A 21,546-nucleotide genomic window follows, 5' to 3' on the forward strand; every position below is an offset into this window, starting at 1 on the left:
CTGCCTTCATTCTTTTGTGTGTTTCTCAGTGGTCCTGGCACCTGGCATCCTTGTTGAAAATCAGCTGGTCACACTTGCAAGGCTAATTCTGGACTTTAATTCTGTCCTTTTAATGTATCGATCTATCTTTATGTTAGTACCATGCAGTCTTGATTATTGTAGCCGTGTAACAAGTTATGAAGCTGGGAAGTGTGAACTTTTTAAACTTTATTTTCTTATTTTAAAGATTGTTTTAGCCATGCTGGGTCTCTTGCATTTTCATAATTGCCATAATTTTGGTAAGGATTGTGGTGAACCATAATAAGTTCAGGGAGTGTTTTCGGCAATATTAATTCCTCCAGTCTGTGATCACAGGATGGCTTCCATTTCTTTGGATCCTCTTTAATTTCTTCCAACAATGTTTTGTAGTCTACAGTGTACAAGTCTGCTGCTTCTTTGCTCAAATTTATTCCAAGGTATTTTGTTCTTCTCGAGGCTAAGGCTGGAATTGTGCTTAGTTCCATTTCAGCTTGTACGTTGCTGGAGTGGAAATATAATTGACTCTTGCAAACTGACTTTGTTTTTGCAAACTCATTGAACTCGTTTACTAAGTCTAAGGTTTTAAGTAAATTCCTTAGGACTGTCTTTACACAAGCCGATGTCATCATGAACAGAGGCCTTTCCTTTCCAAGTTTGTTGACCTTTATTTCTTTTTCTTGACTAATTGCTGTGGCTGGAGTTTCTAGTACAATGTTGATTAGTGAGAGTGGACAGCATGGCTTTGTCTGTGGTCCTGTGGAGGAAGCATCTGGCCTGTTACCATGCATGTCAGCTGTGAGCGTTTCGTAGATGGTCCTCATTAGGTTTAGGAAGTTCTAAACATGTTGAGTATTTTTATCATGAAAGGATGTTGGCTTTTGTCAAATGCTTTTTCTGTATCCTACTGACATGATCACAGTACGTTCTTGCTAATGTAGCGTCTATTTTGTCATAGTGTCATTCTTGGTATGTTCCTCTTGGTAATACAGTATGCTCACAGATGAGGAAGTTGAGATCAGAGCAGTGAGTCTTACTTGGAAAGTCTTGTTCCCCGGGGACATGTGACAAGGTGGAGCACATTTTTAATTGTCACAACTGGGGATAGAGAGTGCTACTGCCCTCGAGACTGTCTCCCACAGCAAAGGGTGACCCAGGATGACATAGCAACAGTGTCACAGTTATTTCTCTTAGATAAGGGGATCAGTGACTTGCTCAAGGTGACAAGCCAGTAGAGAGCAGAGCCTGGGCCTTTCCAACTCCAAATACTCCACTTAAACCACACTCTTCTGCCTCAGAAGGCCACAGCACAGCAAAAGCTAAAAGGTTTATATTTTAAATATGAACCTTTCAGAAACAATACCAACTGGAAGTACTATTCTTAAAAAATCAGTGTCCTGGCATGCTTGTCACTAGCTGGTTTTAGTCTTGGTGTTGTTTTGTCTGGAACATTGTGCTTCATCTTCGATGTAGACCATGATGTTGTCCCTTTCAGGTGTCGCTCTGTCAGAAGATCACCCCGGGGTCCCGGTGCCATCTACCTCACCTGGTATCAGGACAGAAAGCTTACCTGCTTCTCAGGTGCGCATGCCGGAACCCACACCCACGCCTGTGGGCCTAGTGAAGCCAGTTACTGCTGAAACCCTCATGGGCAGGAAGGGGAAGGAGCAAGGAGGCGTGGACCAGCACCCAGTCCACCACAGGTCTGAGGGCGGCTTGGTGGACAAAGGTACCTTGAAGAAGTTGCCACACCTGTCTTTGTCTCAGTATGACTTACTAGAAACGGATGTGTCCTTCCAGCCATGGGGCAGTGAGAATTCAGTGCTGATCCCAGAATCTACCAGTCACCCCCAGGGGACGACAATTGGGGAGCAGCTGCTCCCCAGGTCGCCTCAGGACAGTCTGAGTAGCAGCTGTCCACAGTGCAACACTGTGGTGGCCAAGCTCCCAAAGGAGCTGGAGGATACTTCCTGTCCTGTGCACCTGCCCTTGAACCGGGAAGTGGACTACTCGGACAGTGAGGTGGCTGTGATGCTCATTGATACCTCGCAACCGGGAGACCCCCTGAGTCTGCACGAACCCATCAAAATTGTCGTCACAATGAGCAGCACCCCAAACTCCATGACTGACCAGGAGAGCTCCCTCCACCTGAAGGCAACGGGCATGGACAGAACTGGTCTCAGGTCTACTGGGGAGTCAGCTGGACCAGGAATGGTCAGTCCTCCAACCCCTGAGCAGATCAGAATCCCTGTGATCACCCTGGAGCTGTCTGAGGATGGTGGAGGAGGCAGCACTTGTCCTGAGGGCCATGGAAGTGAAAGGACCCCAGAGAGACTGATGGTGGAGGCCTCATCAAATCAGTGTTCTGGCTATGAGTCTGGGGATGGCGGCAGTCCTGCCCCAAGGCTTGCCCTCACACCCAGTGTGGCCTCCAAGCCTGAGACAGGCAGGGAAGGCCAGGCAAGCCTGGACCCCGCCTTGTGTAAGAGCAGCCACGAGAAGAGACATGCCCGTGTGCTCAGTGTGGATAGTGGCACAGATGTCTTCCTGAGCAGAAGTTCCGCAGAGGTGGCCAGTGACAAAGAGAAACCCATACCAACCTCCAAATCGGACCTGGAGGCGAAGGAAGGCCAGACGCCGAATGAGTCTAACTTCCTGGAATTTGTCTCCCTGTTAGAATCCATCAGTACCTCCAAGGTGACCCCCCATCAGGGACAGGGTGCCGCAGGGCCCAGCGGAGCAAGCCGGCTTCTCAGAGGTGCGTTTCCGCCTTGGTCCTCTTCTGATGGTGACATGGCAGGCAGTGGCCCTCTGCCCCTTGCCCTCTGGGGTCTGATCTTGCCAGTAGTACAGCAGCTGTCAGGCAGTCTTTGTCGCTTGCCTTTCCCAGCCACATGCGCTGGACGTGCCAGTACCTGGCTAGCTCCAGGACAAGCACGCAAACACACAGGTGCAACACCCCTTACCCGAAACGCTTTGCAACCAGAGTGTTTCGGATTTCGGATTTTTCAGATTTTGTAACATTTGCATACATGATATACCTTGGGGATGAGAGATTCAGGTCTAAACCTGAAATTCGTGCTCATGTTTAGACTCACTTCTGTTCCATGTATACCTCATACAATGGCCCCAAGGTCACTTTGTGCACCTACCTTTGTGACCAGTGGCTGGACTGTTCCTGATGTTCCTCAGATCTTGAGGCAGCATTAACACTGGGACATTCCCCCAAGCGTGGGAAAAGAACCGCGAAGCATATGAAGATAGGAACGAGTGACTTACCAGCAAGCAGAAGTGCCCCCCGGGATGAGGCGGGCAGTTCAGCACGGAAGCTGCCGGGGCCTGGGTTCATCCAGTGGGACGGGGTTAGAGATGGCTCAGTACCAAGGCCCTTCCCAAATGGTTTGGTGGCTGTGCCTGGGCTACCCAGGTGTGGAAAGGCCTACTAGTCCTGCTCGTTTGATCATCTGTGACCTTCCTGGTTTAGCGAGGCCAGTGGGAGGTCACAGAGCAGTCACTGTGCTCTCAAGGTGCATGCCTGGATGTGGGGAGTGGGCACCATAAGGAGGACACAGGGAGTGGCCCTGGGACTTTAAAATGGAATCTTATCACCGGGGTGATCCTGTTCCTGTTCATGTCTGCCTACATAACACACCCGTGACTTGTCACAGTCAGCTATGGATGCTTCCTCTTGGGTGTCACATTCCTGCTCAAAAAGTTTTGAATCTCGAAGCTTTTCCGACATCCTCAGGTTAGGGTGGCTCTGCCAGGAAACCTGAGGCTTAAAGAAGTTTTGAGTTCCCCAGGAGGCGGCAATATCTATTTCCAGGGAAATAAGCAATTATTCTTTTTACTGCAGTGACAATGACTTGCAGTACTTGTCTCTTTATAGGTAGATGATATATAGGTATCATCTATAGGTAGATGATTGATAGACAGACAGACAGGTAGATAGCTGATAGATAGATGTGTGGATAGATGGATCAGTGTACGGATAGATGATAGATGATACACAGATAGATGGATAGATGTATGGATAGATGATAGATAGGTGATAGATAGATGATAAGATGCATTCTGGGTAAGTCGATGGTAAAACCAGTCTCCGTTAGGTGAACCTATGCATCCTGCTAGATGCTGTTACAAAAATGCAAAATCCCCTAATCTTCCAAGTTGTAAACAAACCCCTCAAACCCTCTACAGCTCTTGGTTTACGCCAGGCCCTGTTCTGAGCACTTCATAGTTTGTTAACTGGGCTACTACTGCCTGGCTGGTCCCAGGGGTCCTCACCACCCTAAGGGTTAGTAGTCCGAGCTAACCTAGTGTCCCCAGTTTGGATGGTGGCTCTGGGTTCCCTCCTCCCAGAGCCCTGTGTGTGGGTCCTGGCCTCATTCCTATGTGTGGTGAGGCTCGGAGATTCTGACTGACGTTCCAGGCTCGTCCGTGCACTCCATGAGTGCAGAACCGGGACTCCTCCCCAGGCAGCCTGCTCCAGACGCCCCCTCACCACCACATCACATTTCCCATGAAGCCTGGGGCGTTCACTCAGGTTACCAAGGTCACTGAGGACCCTGGATCTCCTTCATAAAATGATGTCACTGCCCTCGGGTTTTTGTAGACTTAGAACAGCTTTTGTTTTTCTGGTGGGACTGCGATTTGAACCCAAGGCTTTGAGCTTGCGAAGCAGGTGCTCTATGGTTTGAGCCACACCTCCAGTCCATTTTTATCTGTTTCTTTTTGGAGATGAGGGCTTGCAGACTATTTGCCCCACAAGCTGGCCTCGAACCATGATCCTCCTGATCTCAGCCTCCCAAGTATCTAGGATTATTGGCATGAGCTCCCCACTGCCTAGCTTAATAATAATTAAAAACTTTAATAAAGTTTTATAAAGAGTTTTAAGTTTCTGCATTTCTGTTTTTTTGGTGGGTCCAGGGTTTGAAGTCAGGGCTTCATTGTACTTGCAAAGCAGGTGCTTCACCACTTGAGCCACACTTCCAGTCCTTATTTTGTGTATCTTTAAAGATAAGGTCTCTGGTTTTGTATGGGGCTGGCCTCAGACCACAGTCCTCCATCCCTGCCTCCCATGTAGCCAGCATTACAGGCATGTGTGCCTACACCTGCCCAGTTTCTGTGATTGAGGACATCATTCTGACAGCTGAGTGGGGAAGGACTGCTGTAGCGTTGGGGGGCACAGGACAAACGACTTCCCCTGCTGTGGGTTTCAGTGTCTGCAGTGCTGGGGTCATTCCTTTGCACAGTCTTGTGTGGGGACAGCCAGGAACTCCAGCTTGATATTGGAGGGTCTCAGCAGTTTTCTCCAATTCAGCAAAAAATTTTAAGGAACATCACACATCACATCAATAGACGTAAAAGCAGGGTTTTTTTTTTTTTTTTTTTTTTTTTGGTAAGACTTTCTGACCTAGTTTGGGTGCTTGTCACATATTCAGAGCAGAGACTCACGCTGGTAGACTGTCACTATTGGAAAGAACTTTTTCAGCATTGGGGTATGATTGGATCAGCTCCATGTTAGACAGCAGGATGACCAGTGATATTTTTTTCTTCTCTCTAGTTTTGATCACACACATTAAATGTGTATTTTTATAGGTTTTTTTTTTTTTTTGGCCATACTGGGATTTGAACTCAGTGCCTCGCACTTGCTAGGCAAGTGCTCTACCATTCGAGTCATGCCTCCAGCCTGAACTTTTATAAACAGAAATATTCCTACAAATGATCTTAGGCAAAAAAGTAAAAAGGAAATAGTGCATCTGTTGACCTGTGTAATGTGCAAGGGTTCAGGGCAGGTCCACTGGGCGCCATTGTGAAAGGGCCTGTGTGTTCCCACCCGGGATCCTGTCCTCCCAGGCCAGGCAAGGACTTTCAGAGCTGAGGGTGTACTCAGAAGAAGATCGCTATCAGCGTCTTAGGTCTTGGGAAGACAGTGGTGCCTTTGACCTTAGCAGTCGCCACTGTGGTGTAGCCATGGACAAGCCAGGGCTGACCCTCAGGGGATACTCCATTTTGCACGGTGGCTTGAACCAGCACTCTTTGTCTGCTCTCCTATTTAAAGAGGATTCATAAAAAGCAAAGCATGCCCTCTGAGCCCATTGGCTTCAGATTTCTCATCTGAAGATGCTTCTGTGTAGTGAAAAAACAGTCACACTCAGCAAACGTGTGCTTCAAGGGGCCATTGCAGCATGAGTGAGGAGAAAGCATTAAGATTTGAAAGTGGTAGGTGGACGTTGGTCTGAAACAGCCAGGTTTGCTTATGTATCTGTTTTCACCTGGGGCCATGTGTCCATGACATTGGCACCTTTCAGGCTGTGTGGTGTAAATGGGTATTTCTACCTGTGTCACTGAGTTAGTCAAGAAAGGCCATGAGTAGGGCGCCAGGGGCTCCCGCCTATAATCCTAGCTACTTGGGAGGCTGAGATCAGGAGGATTGAAGTTGGAAGCCAACCTGGGCAAAAAGTTGTCAAGACTCCATCTCCAAAATACCAGAACAAAATGGACTGGAGGGGTGGCTCAAGGGGTAGAGCACCTGCTTTGCAAGAGTAAAGCCCTGGAGTTCAAACCCCAGTCTCACCAAAAAACAAAACAACCAAAAAAGAGCACCTGAGCCCGTCTGTGGGGCAGATGGTATTAGTAGTGCCTTAGTCATTTGTCTCAAAGAAATACACACTTCTGGTTCTCAATTCTACTTAGAACTTTCACACTTAGCAAAATGAAAATTCATTTAAAAGCATTCCTGTTTTCCCACTGACTTTTTTTTTTTTTATTAATCATAATTAATGTCTTCTAGATCCTGGCTCCCAGGGGAAAAGGGAAGACACTCCAGAGAGCAGAGAGAAGCCCCGGGGATTCGATCACAGGCTGGGACAAGCAGACTTGCAAAGCCAAGAGCTCGGCGGTGCCAGCCCCGGGTGTGCGCCACCCGCCAAGACCACAGCCCTGTAAGGGTCACTTAGCTTAGCTCGTGTGCTGTGCTGCTGGATCCCAGCCGCCTCACTTGCTGCCGCTGCTTGTATTGCTTTGTGGAGAATAAGGAGGAATGCCTAATCATTTTTGAAACTTGTATATATGTTAAGTTTCCAGGGCAATAGACAGAGACAAATAATCTACAGGGTAACTTCCCAACAAGATAGCTCTGTGTTGCAAGTCATCAGTGGGCCGGAAACCTCTGTGCAGGACGAGATGTCTGTAGATGCTATGCACGTCTTCATCGATGAACACGGTGAGTCACAGATGTCTCAACTAGCAAGCAAGAAGGGGACAAGGATGGCGGGTGGCTTTCTCAGGGTTCCGTGTGATGGTAGCCTGAGCACTAGGTGTTGCAGTGGGCAGATAGTCCTGTGATTGTCCCGGCATGTTCTTGGAAAGGACGTGCTCCTTTCTGCCGCAGGGCCTTGGCCTGTGCGAAGTCTCTCTGCGTGCAACGTGCCGTTTAGCCTTTCTAGCTTAGTTCTCAGGTAAGTTTTTCAGGAAACCTTTCCTTAGTCTTCACCAGGTACATCGTTTCTGATTGGTTTTGTTCTCTTAACCCCCCGTCCTCGTACAGTATTATAGCTTGTCATTATTCATTTACTCATAATAATTGATCAATAGCATTTCTTTCCTCACAATTATGAACTTCACCAGGGCAATGCCCAGTGGCCGGTAAATATTTGTTGGATATATGTTGAAATCTGCCCTGGTATCTTTTCTTTAGTGCCTTCTTATAAGAAGAATTTACGATAGTGTACAAAGAGAATCACCATGTCGGGTTCAAATTTCCAAAGATACAGGATGTGTCTAGCTTTTCTGAAATGAGTCTTGGCTAAGGTCCCTATAAGCCAAGTAGTGTTTGCTGTTTTAGTCTCAAAAGGATTCTGGCTTGGGTAATAAATCCTGTGGTTATCTTACTTAATTCACTATTCTATAATCTTAAGTGCCTTTGTATCTGCAGAAATACAAAGAGGCTTTTAGTTTAGAAAGTCCTGCACCATCCCCTCCATCCAAGCCAGCAGAGGGGCCAGCTGTCTCCACTTCTCCTGCCCAGATGCTGAGGGCCACCTTACAGGTGCTCACAACAGGTTAATCCCGCTTCCTCTGCCACCTGGAAAGGTGCTGCTGAGAACTCTGGGAGGGAGTTCAGCTCCATCAGGATGGAGCTGATTTTCACACCTGAAGTCCCACACCTCCAACGGAGCTAATTTAACTCTGCAAATGAGCCCCACCCCTTGCTTTCCTCTTAACAGGCTGCCACTTGGTCAGCTGCCCCACACCGGGTGTCCCGTGGTGTCCGTCTAAACTGTATGGTCAGTGAGCCTCCTTTCATGCGTGACACCGGAGTGGAAGACAGCAGAATCACCAGGCCTAGCACAGACCTCTGTAGGGAATGTATCCAGTGAAACAGCAGATGATACAAGTAAACAGTTTGGAGCAATTATGTAGCAAGTAACGTTCAAAAGTTAATTACTGCCTGGGAGGTTTTTTTTTTTTTTTTTTTTTTTTTTTTTTTTTTTTTTTTTTTTTTTTTGGCAGTACTAGGGTTTGAACTCAGGGCTTTTTGCCCTTGCTAGGCAGGTGCTCTACCGCTTGAGCCATCCTCTGATTATTTTGGAGATAGGGTCTTTCTTTTTTGCCCAGGCTGGCCTGGACCACCATCCTATTTTAGGCTTCTCACTGTTTGACTGACAGGCGTGTACATGCAGATATTGTTTGAGATGGGGTCTTGCAAACTCTTTTGCCTAGCTGGCCTGGAACCATAATCCTCTAGGTTTCAACCTCCCAAGTAACTAGGATTACAGTCATGAGCCACCAGCACCTGGTGTGAAGTTTCTTTTAGACACCATTCATCTTCCCATGATTCACCTTCTGTGGAGAAATCTAAACAGTGGAACTAGGAGGTCGACAGTTACTCGAATGGCCAAAGTGAGTTCTCTTTAACGTGAAAGCAGTGCAAGCTGAAGACAATTGTCGTGGACTGACAGTGGTACAATACATTTTGCTGAAATCTCGTGATTTTGCAGGGGAAATCAAGTCCTGTTACCTGAAGTCTGGAAACCAGAAGGAAGGCTCTTTCCAGCACCCACCAGACAATTACGACTGCATCTCCCACACCCGGTGAGTGGAGCTCCGTTTCCAGGCCTGGGGTCCTGGCTCTGCTGCAACACACTGTTCACTCAGAATGATATGTGGCACCTCAGGTGGAGGCACCCTGAATCTGTCTATAGGTGTCAAGCTGAAGTTTTTGTGCAAAATGAAATCTAACATGATAGAATAATGAAAAGCAAGCAGGACTATTTTCCTTGTTGCTACCACTTCCAGAACTGAACATGGGCTGTAGATGTGAGTCGGGAGGAGCTCCATGTGAGTGGAGTGACTCTCCCTTTTGGAAGGACTGGAGCAGCTCTGGGCTCCATGCTAGACCTGTGCCTGGGAGCTCAGGAAGTCGGTTCTCATTCGTGGGTCAGGAGGCCAGCTGTTCTGCAGATGGACGGTCCACACAGCTTTCCTGTCTTTGGAACATGTTGAATGTTGTCCTCCATTCTGAGTGCAGGGAGTGCAGCACCTGCCTGTGTCTTTGGGGCGTGTGTGGTTCCCATTGTGTTGGATCGCTACGCCATGCCACGGAGGTAACTGGACCTGCTGTCCCCTGATTGGCTGTCCCCTCAGTGGCGGCATGTCCCAGCCACTTGCTCTAAGCATGGAAGCGAGTTTGTCATTTTCATTTCTTGAAAGCTGTATGTCTATTTGAGGGTTGATGGCACTTTTGAGGTATAGCTGAGATGTCCTGGGCTTTCCACCCAGAGCATATAAAGGAAATTTTAGGAACCTAAGTTCCAGTTCCTGTGGCCTCAGCTTCCTTCCCAAGTCCAGAGTTCCTGCCCAGGTTTGTATGGGAATTTCATGGAGTGGCTGGGATGAAGGCTGCCCTTGTCTTTGTCATGTGCCAGTTTCAGGAGGCATGACTGCTTATTGATGTCACTGCTGCTCTTCCCCCGCTCAAAAATGCTAGCACCTAGGACTGGGGCATGGCCCAAGTGGTAGAGCACCAGCCCAGCAAGCAGGAAGCTTTGAGCTCAAACCCCAGTACTGCCAAATAGAAAAAAAATAAAAATGATAGTGCTATCCAGTCCTGCAGGTCTGGTGGGTTCTGCAGGAGATGCCTCCGCCTGCCGTTCAGTCCCTCAGGCCCTGCTCTGAAGTAGCCTTCTTGTGTCCTGTGGTTCCGGTGGGGACAGGGCAGGTTCTCCACCCGCTCCTTGTCCTCCACTCTACCCTCTGCCCTTGGTACCCAGAAGTCTACACAGACTTCTCCAGCCAGAGCAAAGCAAGCAGAGTCCCCAGGAGGAGGGGACACACTGTCGTCTTCCAGCACCTCTATTTCCGTGTTTCGTGAGCTTTGTCTTCTCCAGTGGCTCAGAGTGTGAGTGTCATACTGTCCTGCACACCCCAGCTGGTAGTCAGAGTGCTCCTAAGCTATATTTAGAGCAAATAGAAGCCTCTTATTTTATTCCAATGTAAAGTTAGAATACTTTTGGTTCTGTTTTTTTTTTTTCCTAAATAAATATACCTCACATTTTTCCTAGGTAAATATTAGAAAGTCTACCAGCAAACCCAGTTAGAATAAAGCCACACATTCAGAAAACCAAACATAGGCAGTATTCGAATATTTAAGAGCAGAAGAGCTGTGGGAGTCCCACACAAGGCCTCGCTGAGCCTTTTCCCTCCCCCTCCCTTTCCCTCACCCCTGGTACTTTGTGTTCTCCCCTTAATTTCTCCATTGAATTTTCCCCACCTCTTGCTTTCTTTCATTTCCTCTGCACTTTCTTTCTGGATTAGAGGTTAAATCTTACCTGCCCTCTGGTTCCAGTGCTGCCCGTGCTCAGATTTGCATGGTGCATTTGGCAAAATGCCTTTGTTCCCATGAACCCCAATAAAAGTGACACTGTGTCTGATTGGTTTTGACTGAGCCACAGGCACTGAGTCCAGTCACTAAGACCAGTTGGGCACCTGACTTGGGCCTACCATACAGGGCTGGATCGAAGTTCCCTCTGAGGATGGGTGTGGTGGCCGTCCACGGGGAAGCCTGGAGTAGGGAGAATGGGTGCCGGGCAGCAAAGTCGGCAGCTGGCCCTGCTGATCCTGCAGGCTCACTGAATCTGGATTACTGAGTGCCTTTAAAGAGAAAAATGTCCAAGTGTGTGCAAGGCACTTTTTCTGGAAAGAGAGGCTTTGTTTATGTAACATACCAGGACACCTCTGACATTTCTGGTATGTGAGTGTTCCTGTAGACAAGGTCACGGCCCAGCAGCTGCACACAATGAGTTCTGGGTCTTAGGCCACCTGCTCATTCCCCAGCATTGAAGGAGCGTGATCCTATGAGTTCCGGGAAAGAGTGAGCCACGGCTGCACTCTGCAAAAGCCACTTGTTAAGACTGATACTAGTGGGGCCGAATTGTGGAGTGCCATGGCAGTTCTGAGCTCACTGGGCATAGCTGATTCGAAGTCCTCCTGTCAGGTGCCTTGTCTGAAGAATATCAGCTGTGAGGTCATGGAGGGAGGGGACTGGAGAAGCAGCCAAGGTGCTGTGCACTGTGCCTTTCTCTTTCATGGCCAGGAGCAGTGACTCAGCCCTGTGCAGAGGCAGGGGACCTTCCAGGTTTAAGCTGCCTCCTGGCCTGACAGGTTCATGGTGGGTGATCCCACAATCTCCACCACCTCCCAGACTCCAGACCCTGAAAGCCGTGCCACCCCTCATGGCAGCCCAGTTTCTCTGGATTTGGGATGAGACTTGCCTTAGTGAAAGCCGAGTAGGCTGATGGTTTGCGTCTCTGAACTGGTTGTGTGAAAGAGACATTGCTGGGAAACTGGATAAAAACAAGTGACCTGGGTCCATGAAATATTTCACCCCTGCATTAATGGGCCAGTGTGGTAGGGGGAGGGGCTCACCTTCTTCTCACTGTCTCTCGTGCTGGAGGCAAAGAATGACCCAGCCAGTGCAATGGCGACTGGCCAGGATGCTGCCGAAAGGAAGGGCCGGTGAGCACATCTTGCTCTGTGTCCCCGGGGGCCTAAACCTCTGTGAAGCTGCGTTATGTTATGGCAGCTTGTGGCCCTGAAGGAGGCCGTCTCTTTGACAGTTCTGGTGGTAGCAGCCGCTGTTTATTAGGCACTTATGCCTTAGGCACTGTGCCACATGTTAAGTTATCTGAGTGAGGTTAGGACAGTAGCTCATGTCACAGAAGAGGAAACCAAGACTGATTAAGAAAGGTGCTCACACCAGGTACGATGGCTCATGCCTGTAATCCCAGGTCTAGGTAGGAGGAGGATTGAGATCTGAGGCCGGCCCCCAACAGAAAGTATGAGACCCTACCTGAAAAAGTCACTAAAACCAAAAAGACCTGGGGCATGGCTCAGGTGGTAGAACACCTGCCTAGGAAGTGTGAACCCTAAGTTCAAACCCCAGTACCACACACACACACACACACACACACACACATGCACACACATTCATGGTGTTTGATGACAGTTCTGGTAAGTGGTCAGTGGACACGTGCATTGCACCTCATATACACACACAGCAGGGCCTCAAACTCAGAGTCTCTTGGCCCGCAGGTAATGTAAATAGGCACAGTGGTTTGGAGGTGTTCGTCCTTTGTCCAGAAGGTTACTGTCCCTCCAGTGTCCTCAGTCTGCTTATGCCAGCAGTGAGCCCAGGGAACTGGATTTTCCAGTTTTTTTCTATAAGGAGTTAGAAGTCCACATCTGTATGACAAAGTCTGTTTTGTTTAATGTTGACTTTTAAATGTTCTGGAAATGTCACAGACCACAGATTACGTGTGCACAGCAGTGGCCTGTGGGCTCCCTGTTGTCAGCACTTGCTCTGCCCTGCCTCCTGTGGATGGTGCTCGCTCTGCTTTTGGTTGCTGTTGCAGGTCTGGGGTTTGAACTGAGAGTCTCCTGCTTGCTAGTCAGGAGCTCTGCGACTTGAGCCACTCCCACAGCCTGTTCTCAGCTTTTTTTTTTTTTTTTTGCAGTACTGGGTAAGCGCTCTACCACTGAGCTACATCCCTGGCTCCCAACTCTTCTTGCTAACACAGGCGACATTGTCACTAGCCACTTTGAAATCCCCACTCTCTCCTCTCTTTCCAAAGTCTCATCTTTCAAAGCTCAGGTTACGATTTGCCTCTACACTTCTTTCTCTTATCAATCCTGGCTGTGAAAATAAACCCATCTCTTCAACTTGCTTCTGGCAGTCATTAATTTGCACAGGGTTCCCAGCTACTCTCAAGTTTATACACGTCTATAGAAAAGCCACCATGCCTCACTGTCTGTACAGTCGGCAGGTAGGTGCTCAGTAGACAGGGAGTTAAATCACATGGAGTCTTTGGGAATGACACCCAGGTGACACAAGAGCAGCAGGAGGGGCTGAGTGAAGGGGTGGAGGGTTCCAGGGCCAGAGCCTGGCTGAGGTTCTCACCCTCTGTTGTCCAGGCTGCAGGAGTGATCCAGCCTATTGGCAAGAGAAACCTGATGAGTGTGGGATCATCAGAACTCCTGTCCCCTGTGTTTGGGGGTGGGGATGGGGTGGGGCAGAAGAACTGGGCTTGCCCAACCAACACATTTCAATGCAAAATGGGATCTTTTTTTAGGAGTGAGAAACTAGGGCCAAAAAAAACTTCCAGTAACTCTTAATAAGCCACATAGTGACTCGGATTAGGTTTCCAGTTCACTGTTGTATGAGGAAGTAATTCTGCCTGTTCATTTGCATGCTGACAGAGGAGGAGCCAGATCTCCGGAAAGCATATAGGTCTAGCCTTTCTTAACGTAAACACAAATCACATCTCACCACTGCCCTGGGTTCAAATTTCAGCACTCACATTTTTATTTATTTATTGTTTGATGTACAACTTGGGATTTGCTTACTGAAGCATCAGTTTTTTCACCCATAAACAGAGCGAGGCTTCCACGATTAATTTGCTGGGCTGAGTTAAACATTAAGTGTGGTGGTCTACACCTGCCATGGTGGGGGGGGGGCGCTCAGCAGTACCAGTGTCCCCACATCTCTGCGTGGAAAGGGACAGTGGCTCCAGTTCTCAGTGCCTTTATGCAATGAAAGGCCCTGGCCTCTGGCCAGGAGAGGCCTGTGCTCTGGTCTCTATATGGGCCACTTTGTGTGGTTTGGAAGACAGGCAAGGATTTTGCATCCTCCTTGGCAGCTGTCGTGCTTGCGGTTTTGGTGTCTATGACAACTTTAGGGTAGGTATTTAAATATTATATCCTCGACTCCCAATGCCATTAAATTCTGAGTGTTCCTTCTGTAGTAAATGTAAACCTCGATTTTGAACTTGGAAGGATACCTGATTAGGCTGTGGCTAACCCATTCATCCATGGAAGGTCTGGAAAAGCAGCTCTTTCCCCTGTAAGGTGAGCTCAGACACTGGGATTCCCTCCAACTTGGCCATTAAACCACTGGATCTTAATAGTGGCAGGAAAGCCATTCCTCTTAGCCATTGTCAGGCCCTACATGTGACAGTTTTATGTCCCTGACTCCCAAGTATGAATGGAGGATTGTTAGCAGTGTAACTCCCGTATCTCTTTGGGGACTCCTGGAGGAAACCAGGAAAGGAAATGTGTGTCCCTCCTTGGCACCACCTGTTGCTATGGGAACAGAGCACCTCTCAGGGCTGCAGAGACCTGCCCAGCGGTTTCTGGCCACACAAGAGCTGTCCATGAAGCTGGTACATTTGGAAATACAGCTGGGAGATAAATCACCCAGGACACAGGATTGACTCAGTAGCTCAGGTCGGCAAGGGACTTGAACAGCCTAGAAAGTTAGGGTTGCTAACCCTCAGATCTGCCCAGGAAGGGGCAGGCAGAGCTGCTTAGAAAGCTGGGGCGTGGTTTGGGGTTGGACTGGTTCTTCATACAGCAGACTTTTGTTATTCCACAGAACACCTTGCAATTAAAGCTTAAAAGAGTTTCTGTCCTCTGTTGCACAAAGATTTCTATTTTGTCTAAAAATTCTTCCAAATAATACAACAGAGCTTTCCTCTTTGAAAGATCTTTTCAATTTTGTGGGATGTTTGTTTGTTTTCCAGTATTGGGGATCGAACCCTGGATCTTGAGCATGTTAGGGGAGTATTCTACCACTGAGCCCTTTTTTCTTTAGTTGTTTTCACGTAAGATATCGAGGTTTTGCCTGGGTCTGGCCTCAGACCACACCATCCTATCTATGCCTCCTGAGTATCTGGGATTATAGGTGTGAGCCACTGTGCCTGGCTTATATTCTGCTTTTGAGACGGAGTCTCATTAACTTTGCTGAGAGCCTTCTGCCTCCATCTCCTGAGTAGTGGGGACCAAAGGAGTAAGCTCCCATGCCTGCCTCATCTCTTCATCATTCACCCACTCTTTCCAGTGGCTTAAGCGCTAGAATTGAAACGTGGTCATAGCCTCAGTACGGCCTGATGGAAGGATGCAGAGTTCGCATTCATTTTGAGGGTTCGGCTTATCTGGTGGTCTGAGTGATCTCCTGAGTGGAGGAATCATTGTAGAGCAAACTATTTACAGGATTTTTGCTGGGGAATGTTGTGCCTCAATTTGATTTTGTTTAAAAAAGAGTAGGTGGTAATGTTTTTTTTTTTTTTTTTTGGACTGCATTTATTTCTGGCTCTTACTTGTTTCTGAGTCAGTGTCTCACATATCGACGTGGATATTATTGAGCGATAACAGGTTTGTTCGGGGAGCTGCCTGTGTACCCTTGAGGCCTCTTTATCACCTCTCCAGTTCTGATGCTTTGGTTGACATGGTGGCCTCCCTGACCTGTAGCTCAGTAAACTTCCCTTCATTTTGGGGACTGACCCTCAGAGTTGCCCTCCACAGCCAGGATGTTTAAGGTGCATCTGGTTCCGGAAGAAGGGAAGCAGGCAGGAAATGATCACCTCTGTTTAGACTGGTTTTGGTTTTATTCAGAAGAAATGGGAGTCCCTGGTTTGGAATAGCCGAGTAGGAATGCTGGCTCTGCAGTGAGCCAGTCAGATGTTCAGGACAGCGCCATGCTGTGAACTCTGGGTGTTAGGTTTGCCTGCCCTGGTGCATTCAAACAAGACCAAAACATTCCAGCTCTCATCAGAGATACTTGAGATCAAGCGCGTTCCTGTGTCACTCTGCTAACTTGGATAATAGACATGTGTTTGCTGCCTCAGATTTAAAAAAGACTCCCTGGTGCCTGTGATGTCCCAGAAGAGATCTGACTACAAGGTGCAGATGGCCCTGGGGTGCCTCTGAGCAGTTTCTGCCTCCCTGAGGCTCTGCCTGCACCCCTACTTTCTCAGCCCTTTTACTGCTCCACCTTCGGCCATCCTTATTCTGGCTTCTTAGAAACGCAGTTAAGGGATTACCTGTCCATCCAGGCCTCAAGTCTAGGGACAGGATATCCCTAGGTGGCTTCTAGGGCTTCTGTCCTCTGAGGCAGGAAGCAGGAAGTCCTGTCGCATGCTTGGCTCCCTGCTGCTGTGCGGTCCTGGCTACCACACGGGGGCAGTCAGAGCCTGTGCTCTTGGCCTCCTGCTTCCCGTGTGACCTTTTCTTCAAATTGGGCTGTCACAGGAACCCAGAGCTGTTCGAGTTTTGCGGCAAGCTCCCTGCTGGAATTCTCCATTCCAGGCCTAGTTTGCAGAGCAGCACTGCAGCACTTCAGTGCCCTCCACCGTGCAGGTGTCACGTGTGTCATGCTGGCTTCCTTCCGAGGCCACCTCTGGGCACCTCCCCCCCAAGCCTGTAACATGAGGCAGAAGAGGGGCTCTCTTCCGGGGCTATCGGCTGTTGCTTTTAAAATCTGGGGAAGATGATGAAGAACTTCAAGTTGTGTTTTTCCCTGCACGGAGAGAGAGGCCGTGCATTTTCATGTCCTGTTGTCCTGTTGCCCACAGCTGCTTTGATGGGTGGGGTGGGCAGGTGGGGAGGCCAGCATGGTACCTATCGCCACAGTCAATCCAAAGCCCAAGTCTGTCCATATAGAACACACCATTCCCCCTGCAGGATCCCAGCAATGGTCCTCCCTCCCTCCTGGGGGCCGAGCTTTCATAGTCCCCCTCACTAATTGCCATCTCTGCTATCACCTGAACCTGTGTGGCAGCAACAACCAGAGGCCAGGCTCCTGGAGATCAGATGTGCTGAGCACCGTCTCAAATGTCATGCCTGGGTGTGGGAATGTCTGCTGTTTCAGCAGAGGTGGGAATGTGTCTGGACATGTGGCTCTTGCCCATGGTGTTTATAACATGACCAGAGTGTTGCCTTGGTAAACATGGGCCTGTGATCCTGATGAAGCCTGCAGTCCACAACTGGAGAGGAGACAGCCCCATGAACCGGGAAGAGTTACCTGCAGAGGTGGAGGCTTTGTGGTTATTCAGGATGGCAGGAGGACTCCTGTCCACCTGTCCTAGCAGCTATTCTGATGGTCACTGCGGCCTCCTTGATGTCTGAGTGGGCAGGCCAGTGTGCACGGGTTCCCACTGCACCACTGGGACCGCAGAGAACCATGTCAAGGTGAGGGACTTGGTCCCTCCACGTGAGCATGCTTTGCTAACCGTGGACTCAGTCCTCCTGGCCTGCATGTGCACGTGCAAGGTGGGTTTCTGACGAGGACCCACCATGGGGAACACGCAGAAGAGAATGTGTCCTACACACGTGGCTTGTCTACAATACCTGACTCTTGGGAAAGGGATTTCTTAAGAAGGAACTCAATCTGCATTGTGAGTCAATGTTTACACACCGAAGAGAATGACTACTGACTTCCCCACTCCTGAAACAGACAACTGGAATGAAGGCATGGCTTGTGTAAAAGCAGGGAGGCCATGTTGTGATTTAACCCAAGAGCAAGCAAGATCAAATCCTCCCTCAATGGGAGGATGTAGAAAGTCCAGAGCAGTTACTAAGTGCCTCACTGGGGAGGTGGGAGGCCCTGGTCTGGGCTTTGCATACACAGTCTGATAAATTCTCTCAACAATCCCTAAGAGGAAAATTCGGGGATTTTATAGGTTTTACTGGTGAGGATTCCAGGTAGAAAAGTGGCATGCCTCTGGTCACAGGCAGTAAGCAGCAGAGCAGTAAATTAAATCTACTTCTGTTCCATTCCAGAGCTCATCCAAAAGGTCTTAAAAAGAAAGCCAAACCCTGATCTTTAAATAGGATATCTAAATAGATTATGTAGAAAATAATGTTATTGTTAGCTTCTGGGTTTCCGTGATGTGCTGGCACCTGCCAACTTTTCAGTTTCTCTGACTTTGCACTAACGAGGCACCTTCAGTTCTACTGTGTTTCACTATGAAGTGACAGTGTTGTCACCTAGTGGTTTCCATCCAAAGAGAAAAGTTCGAATGAATGTTGTTTCAGTAACTCTGATCTTTCCCCACTAGTGGCAGAGGTGAGCCAGCTATGGAGAGAGAAGGGAAGCTGTCTGCCAGGAGCTGAATGGATGAGCCTTTGAGGTTTCATGTTCTGTGCACCTCCTAAACAGTTCTTTACAGGGAGGACTTTACTGAACAGGCACAAATTACATCTTAAGCATGTAGAGACGTGTGTGTGTGTGTGTGTGTGTGTGTGTGTGTGTGTGTGTGTGTGTGTGTAGTGTGAAATAGAGTGTTTACAGACCTGGGAAGCAAGAAGACTATAGCGTCTTTATGGTGAATTGTGCAGTTAGCAGCCAGAGGTGACTGCCTTATTACCCATCTGCATTCCTGAGGGGTCTGTGTTGTCAGCACAGCTTGGGCTGCAAGTGAGGTAAGACTCAATTCAGTGGGTCAAATAGTCAAGAGATGCATCATCTCAGAAGACAAGGTGGATCAGTCCAAAGTTTGTTAATTCAGAGACTCAGCGCTGTCGTCAGGATTCTTTTCTCAGCTCTGCAATCCTCAGACTTGTCCCTCATGGTGGCACCCTGACTGCCGAAGCTCTCTGCATTTTTACACAGCTTCCATTAGCCATGAAAAAGACAGTCCTTTACATTTTTTACCTTTCAAGAATAAACAACCTTGCCCATGGCTTACTCATTCATAAGTGATTCCTCTTTGCTCCCTGATGACATCTGAGAGTTGTCATTTCCAGTGCAAGGCTGAACACTGGCTGGGTGGATGGCCAGGATACCCAGGACTTGTTCCTGGGTTCAGTGATGGACCTGATCTCTTTTCCAACAGACACAGCGTTGAATGATTAAATAAAAAGGCGTTAAGTTAGCAGAGATTCCCTTAGAAATGACCAAGTGGTAGGCAGCCAACACAGCGTCCTGAAGTTAGACTGGGAAGTCAGGTGGAGGGAGTCCTTGGTGCTGCCTTCTGAGTCAGAGGAGAAGGGCCAGACTGGCTTTGGGAGCCTGCTGTCGATCCATGCAACATTGATTGACTATTTAGGTACGGATTGCAACTGACCTAGTAGCACCCTCTTTTTCAATTTCCTGTGGCATTTTAAATGTGATATGTACTTTCCCTGCACTGGGGTGTTAGGCAGGGAAGATGATGAAGAGAAAAAGAGGGAGAGAGAGAGAGTGTTGGGGTGGATTGGGGAAGCAGAGTAAGCATTACTGCCTCCTCCTGATTGGTGTCTGGGGAATTACTAAAGCCACTATTATTTTTGCAAAAAAAAAAAAATGAGACTAGAACATGTGGCTGTCACCTCTGTGCTCACTAAATACATAAAAAATTGGGAATGTCACCTCTGAACATCAGGCCTCCATCTAACCAGTTTTGGGCACACTTTGAATCTGGGATGCCCAGGTAATAGCAGCGGTTCAGGAGGATGGGCTCTGGGCCTGCAGGAAGCCTCATATACACAGTTGTTAGCTCCTCGCTGTGTACGTAAGGCCACCAGGCCCACGCCCCTGTGCTGGATGTTCCAGCATCCTGTTTGTGTGATCAGTAGTGCACCACATCTGAAGACGATCAGAGCTTTTGACTTGCCCATTCGCAGAGAGATGCTGGTCAGCTCTTCCAGCACTACAACTTCTGAGAGTCCAGATCCGTCCTCTGGGGACCCTGCAGTCAGTGCCCTTCAGCAGCAACTATTCCTCATGGTGGCTCGAAGGACACAGTCGGAAACACCCCGGGTATGTGCATCTCAGGGTTGCTTTGTGGTGCTCTGGAGGCAGGGGTGGGGTGGGGGGGGCTTAAGACCATTTCCAGGTGGCTAGTCAGGTGTCGCCCTGAATTTCACCCACGTCACTGGGTGGCTGATGTGTTACTGGGCAGGAATTTTTCACTGCATGACAGTGAAAAGAGACCTTTCAGGTCACAGAGGGGGACTCACTTGCTGTTCAAGTGCATTGGAAATTCATCCCTGTTGATCTTTGGTTGCTAGGATGTGTGAGTCCCTCCAGAACGCACTGGGTAAGTTTGCTTTTCCCCCATGACTTTGAAAATATCTATTTAAAAAAAATTATGATAACCTTGTATGCTAAGCATTCAAAAATTCTCATATATTTTGAAGGATATTTGAATATTGTGAATATTTGCCTATACTTGAAGGAGAGACCTTAGTCCCAGGACAGGCGATATCAAGAAGTCTAAAATTGTTGTTTTACTGAGAGATACTCATTCACTCAGTCAGGCGAGCATCAATGAGACTGTGGGAGTAAACCCAGGAATTCACAGCCTCAGACACCTGGGGAGGGCAGACACAGACCCAGTTGTGCCCAGGAGCTGTGACTCCAGCCTGGGCATTGAGGAGGAGGGGAACGGGGACACTCAGTCAGACCTTGAAGAATGGCAGGCCTCCTCTGGCTCAGGCTGAGGAAAGAGGACTAAAGACCAAATGAAGTCAAGTTAGCATGAAGTTTCTTGATTTTTCTGTTCACTTTCCTCCTGCAACTGTTTCCTTTCCTTCTAGAGCACTTCATCTCTGAAAAACTAGTACAGCTTTATGTTTGTTTTTCAGAGTGCTTAGCAAAAGTTTTCCAAAGAATACTTGATAATACAGTGGGTTGAAATTTATACATCACTGAGGCCAGGCAGAGTGGTGCATGCCAGTAATCCCAGGACTCAGGAGGCTGAGGCAGGAGGATTGCAAGTTTGAGGCCAGTCTGGGCTGCATAACATGACACCATCTCAAAAGACAAAGGAAAACAAACAAAGCAAAAGGAAGGTATGCACCATTGCTGAGGTGTGCAAGGGAAAAAGAGGAGTCATGATTCCTGCTCCCTGAGGAGCCTCGTTCCTGCTGCTGGGGACGGTATAGGGAGGAGGGGACTTAAGAGTACCAGTGCAGGGTGACATCAGAGTCTCTCCAGGCTTGCTGGACTATCCTGTGGGAGCAGGTATTTAGTCCAGCCCTGGAGCTGATCTTCGGGGGGCTCACTTCCTTTCATGTCCTCAGGTCCCTCCCTCTCCCCCTTTCCAGGGCTTGGGGTGCAGGGTATGATCACCTAAAACCACAGGTGGGGGTGGAGGTGGAGGTGGGAGGGCTGGCATCTCTCAGATGGTTGCCACCAGCCTGGCCATGCACAGCAGTGTGGTGCCGCTCCTGCCTGACTCCAGGGTGGTGAGGGGGCTGCCTTCTGCT

At 48.7% G+C, this 21,546-nt stretch overlaps 1 protein-coding gene across 10 annotated transcripts in view; it reads left to right on the forward strand.

Annotated features, from left to right (window-relative positions):
* Pcnx2 (pecanex 2) overlaps positions 1-21,546 on the forward strand; it is a 192,747-nt gene that overhangs the window by 20,541 nt on the left and 150,660 nt on the right. For all 10 annotated transcript variants that reach the window (XR_012442221.1, XR_012442222.1, XR_012442223.1 and 7 more), the window contains 5 exons: positions 1,511-2,773; positions 6,812-6,962; positions 7,098-7,243; positions 9,021-9,114; positions 19,960-20,095. Coding sequence is in view for 7 of the 10 variants with exons in the window: in XM_074056857.1 (XP_073912958.1) it covers positions 1,511-2,773; positions 6,812-6,962; positions 7,098-7,243; positions 9,021-9,114; positions 19,960-20,095 (1,790 nt within the window). In the remaining 3 variants the exon portion in view is untranslated. The remainder of the gene's footprint in view (positions 1-1,510; positions 2,774-6,811; positions 6,963-7,097; positions 7,244-9,020; positions 9,115-19,959; positions 20,096-21,546) is intronic.

This window comes from Castor canadensis, chromosome 15, assembly GCF_047511655.1.
Source record: "Castor canadensis chromosome 15, mCasCan1.hap1v2, whole genome shotgun sequence".
In the NCBI taxonomy this organism is placed as follows: Eukaryota; Metazoa; Chordata; class Mammalia; order Rodentia; family Castoridae; genus Castor; species Castor canadensis.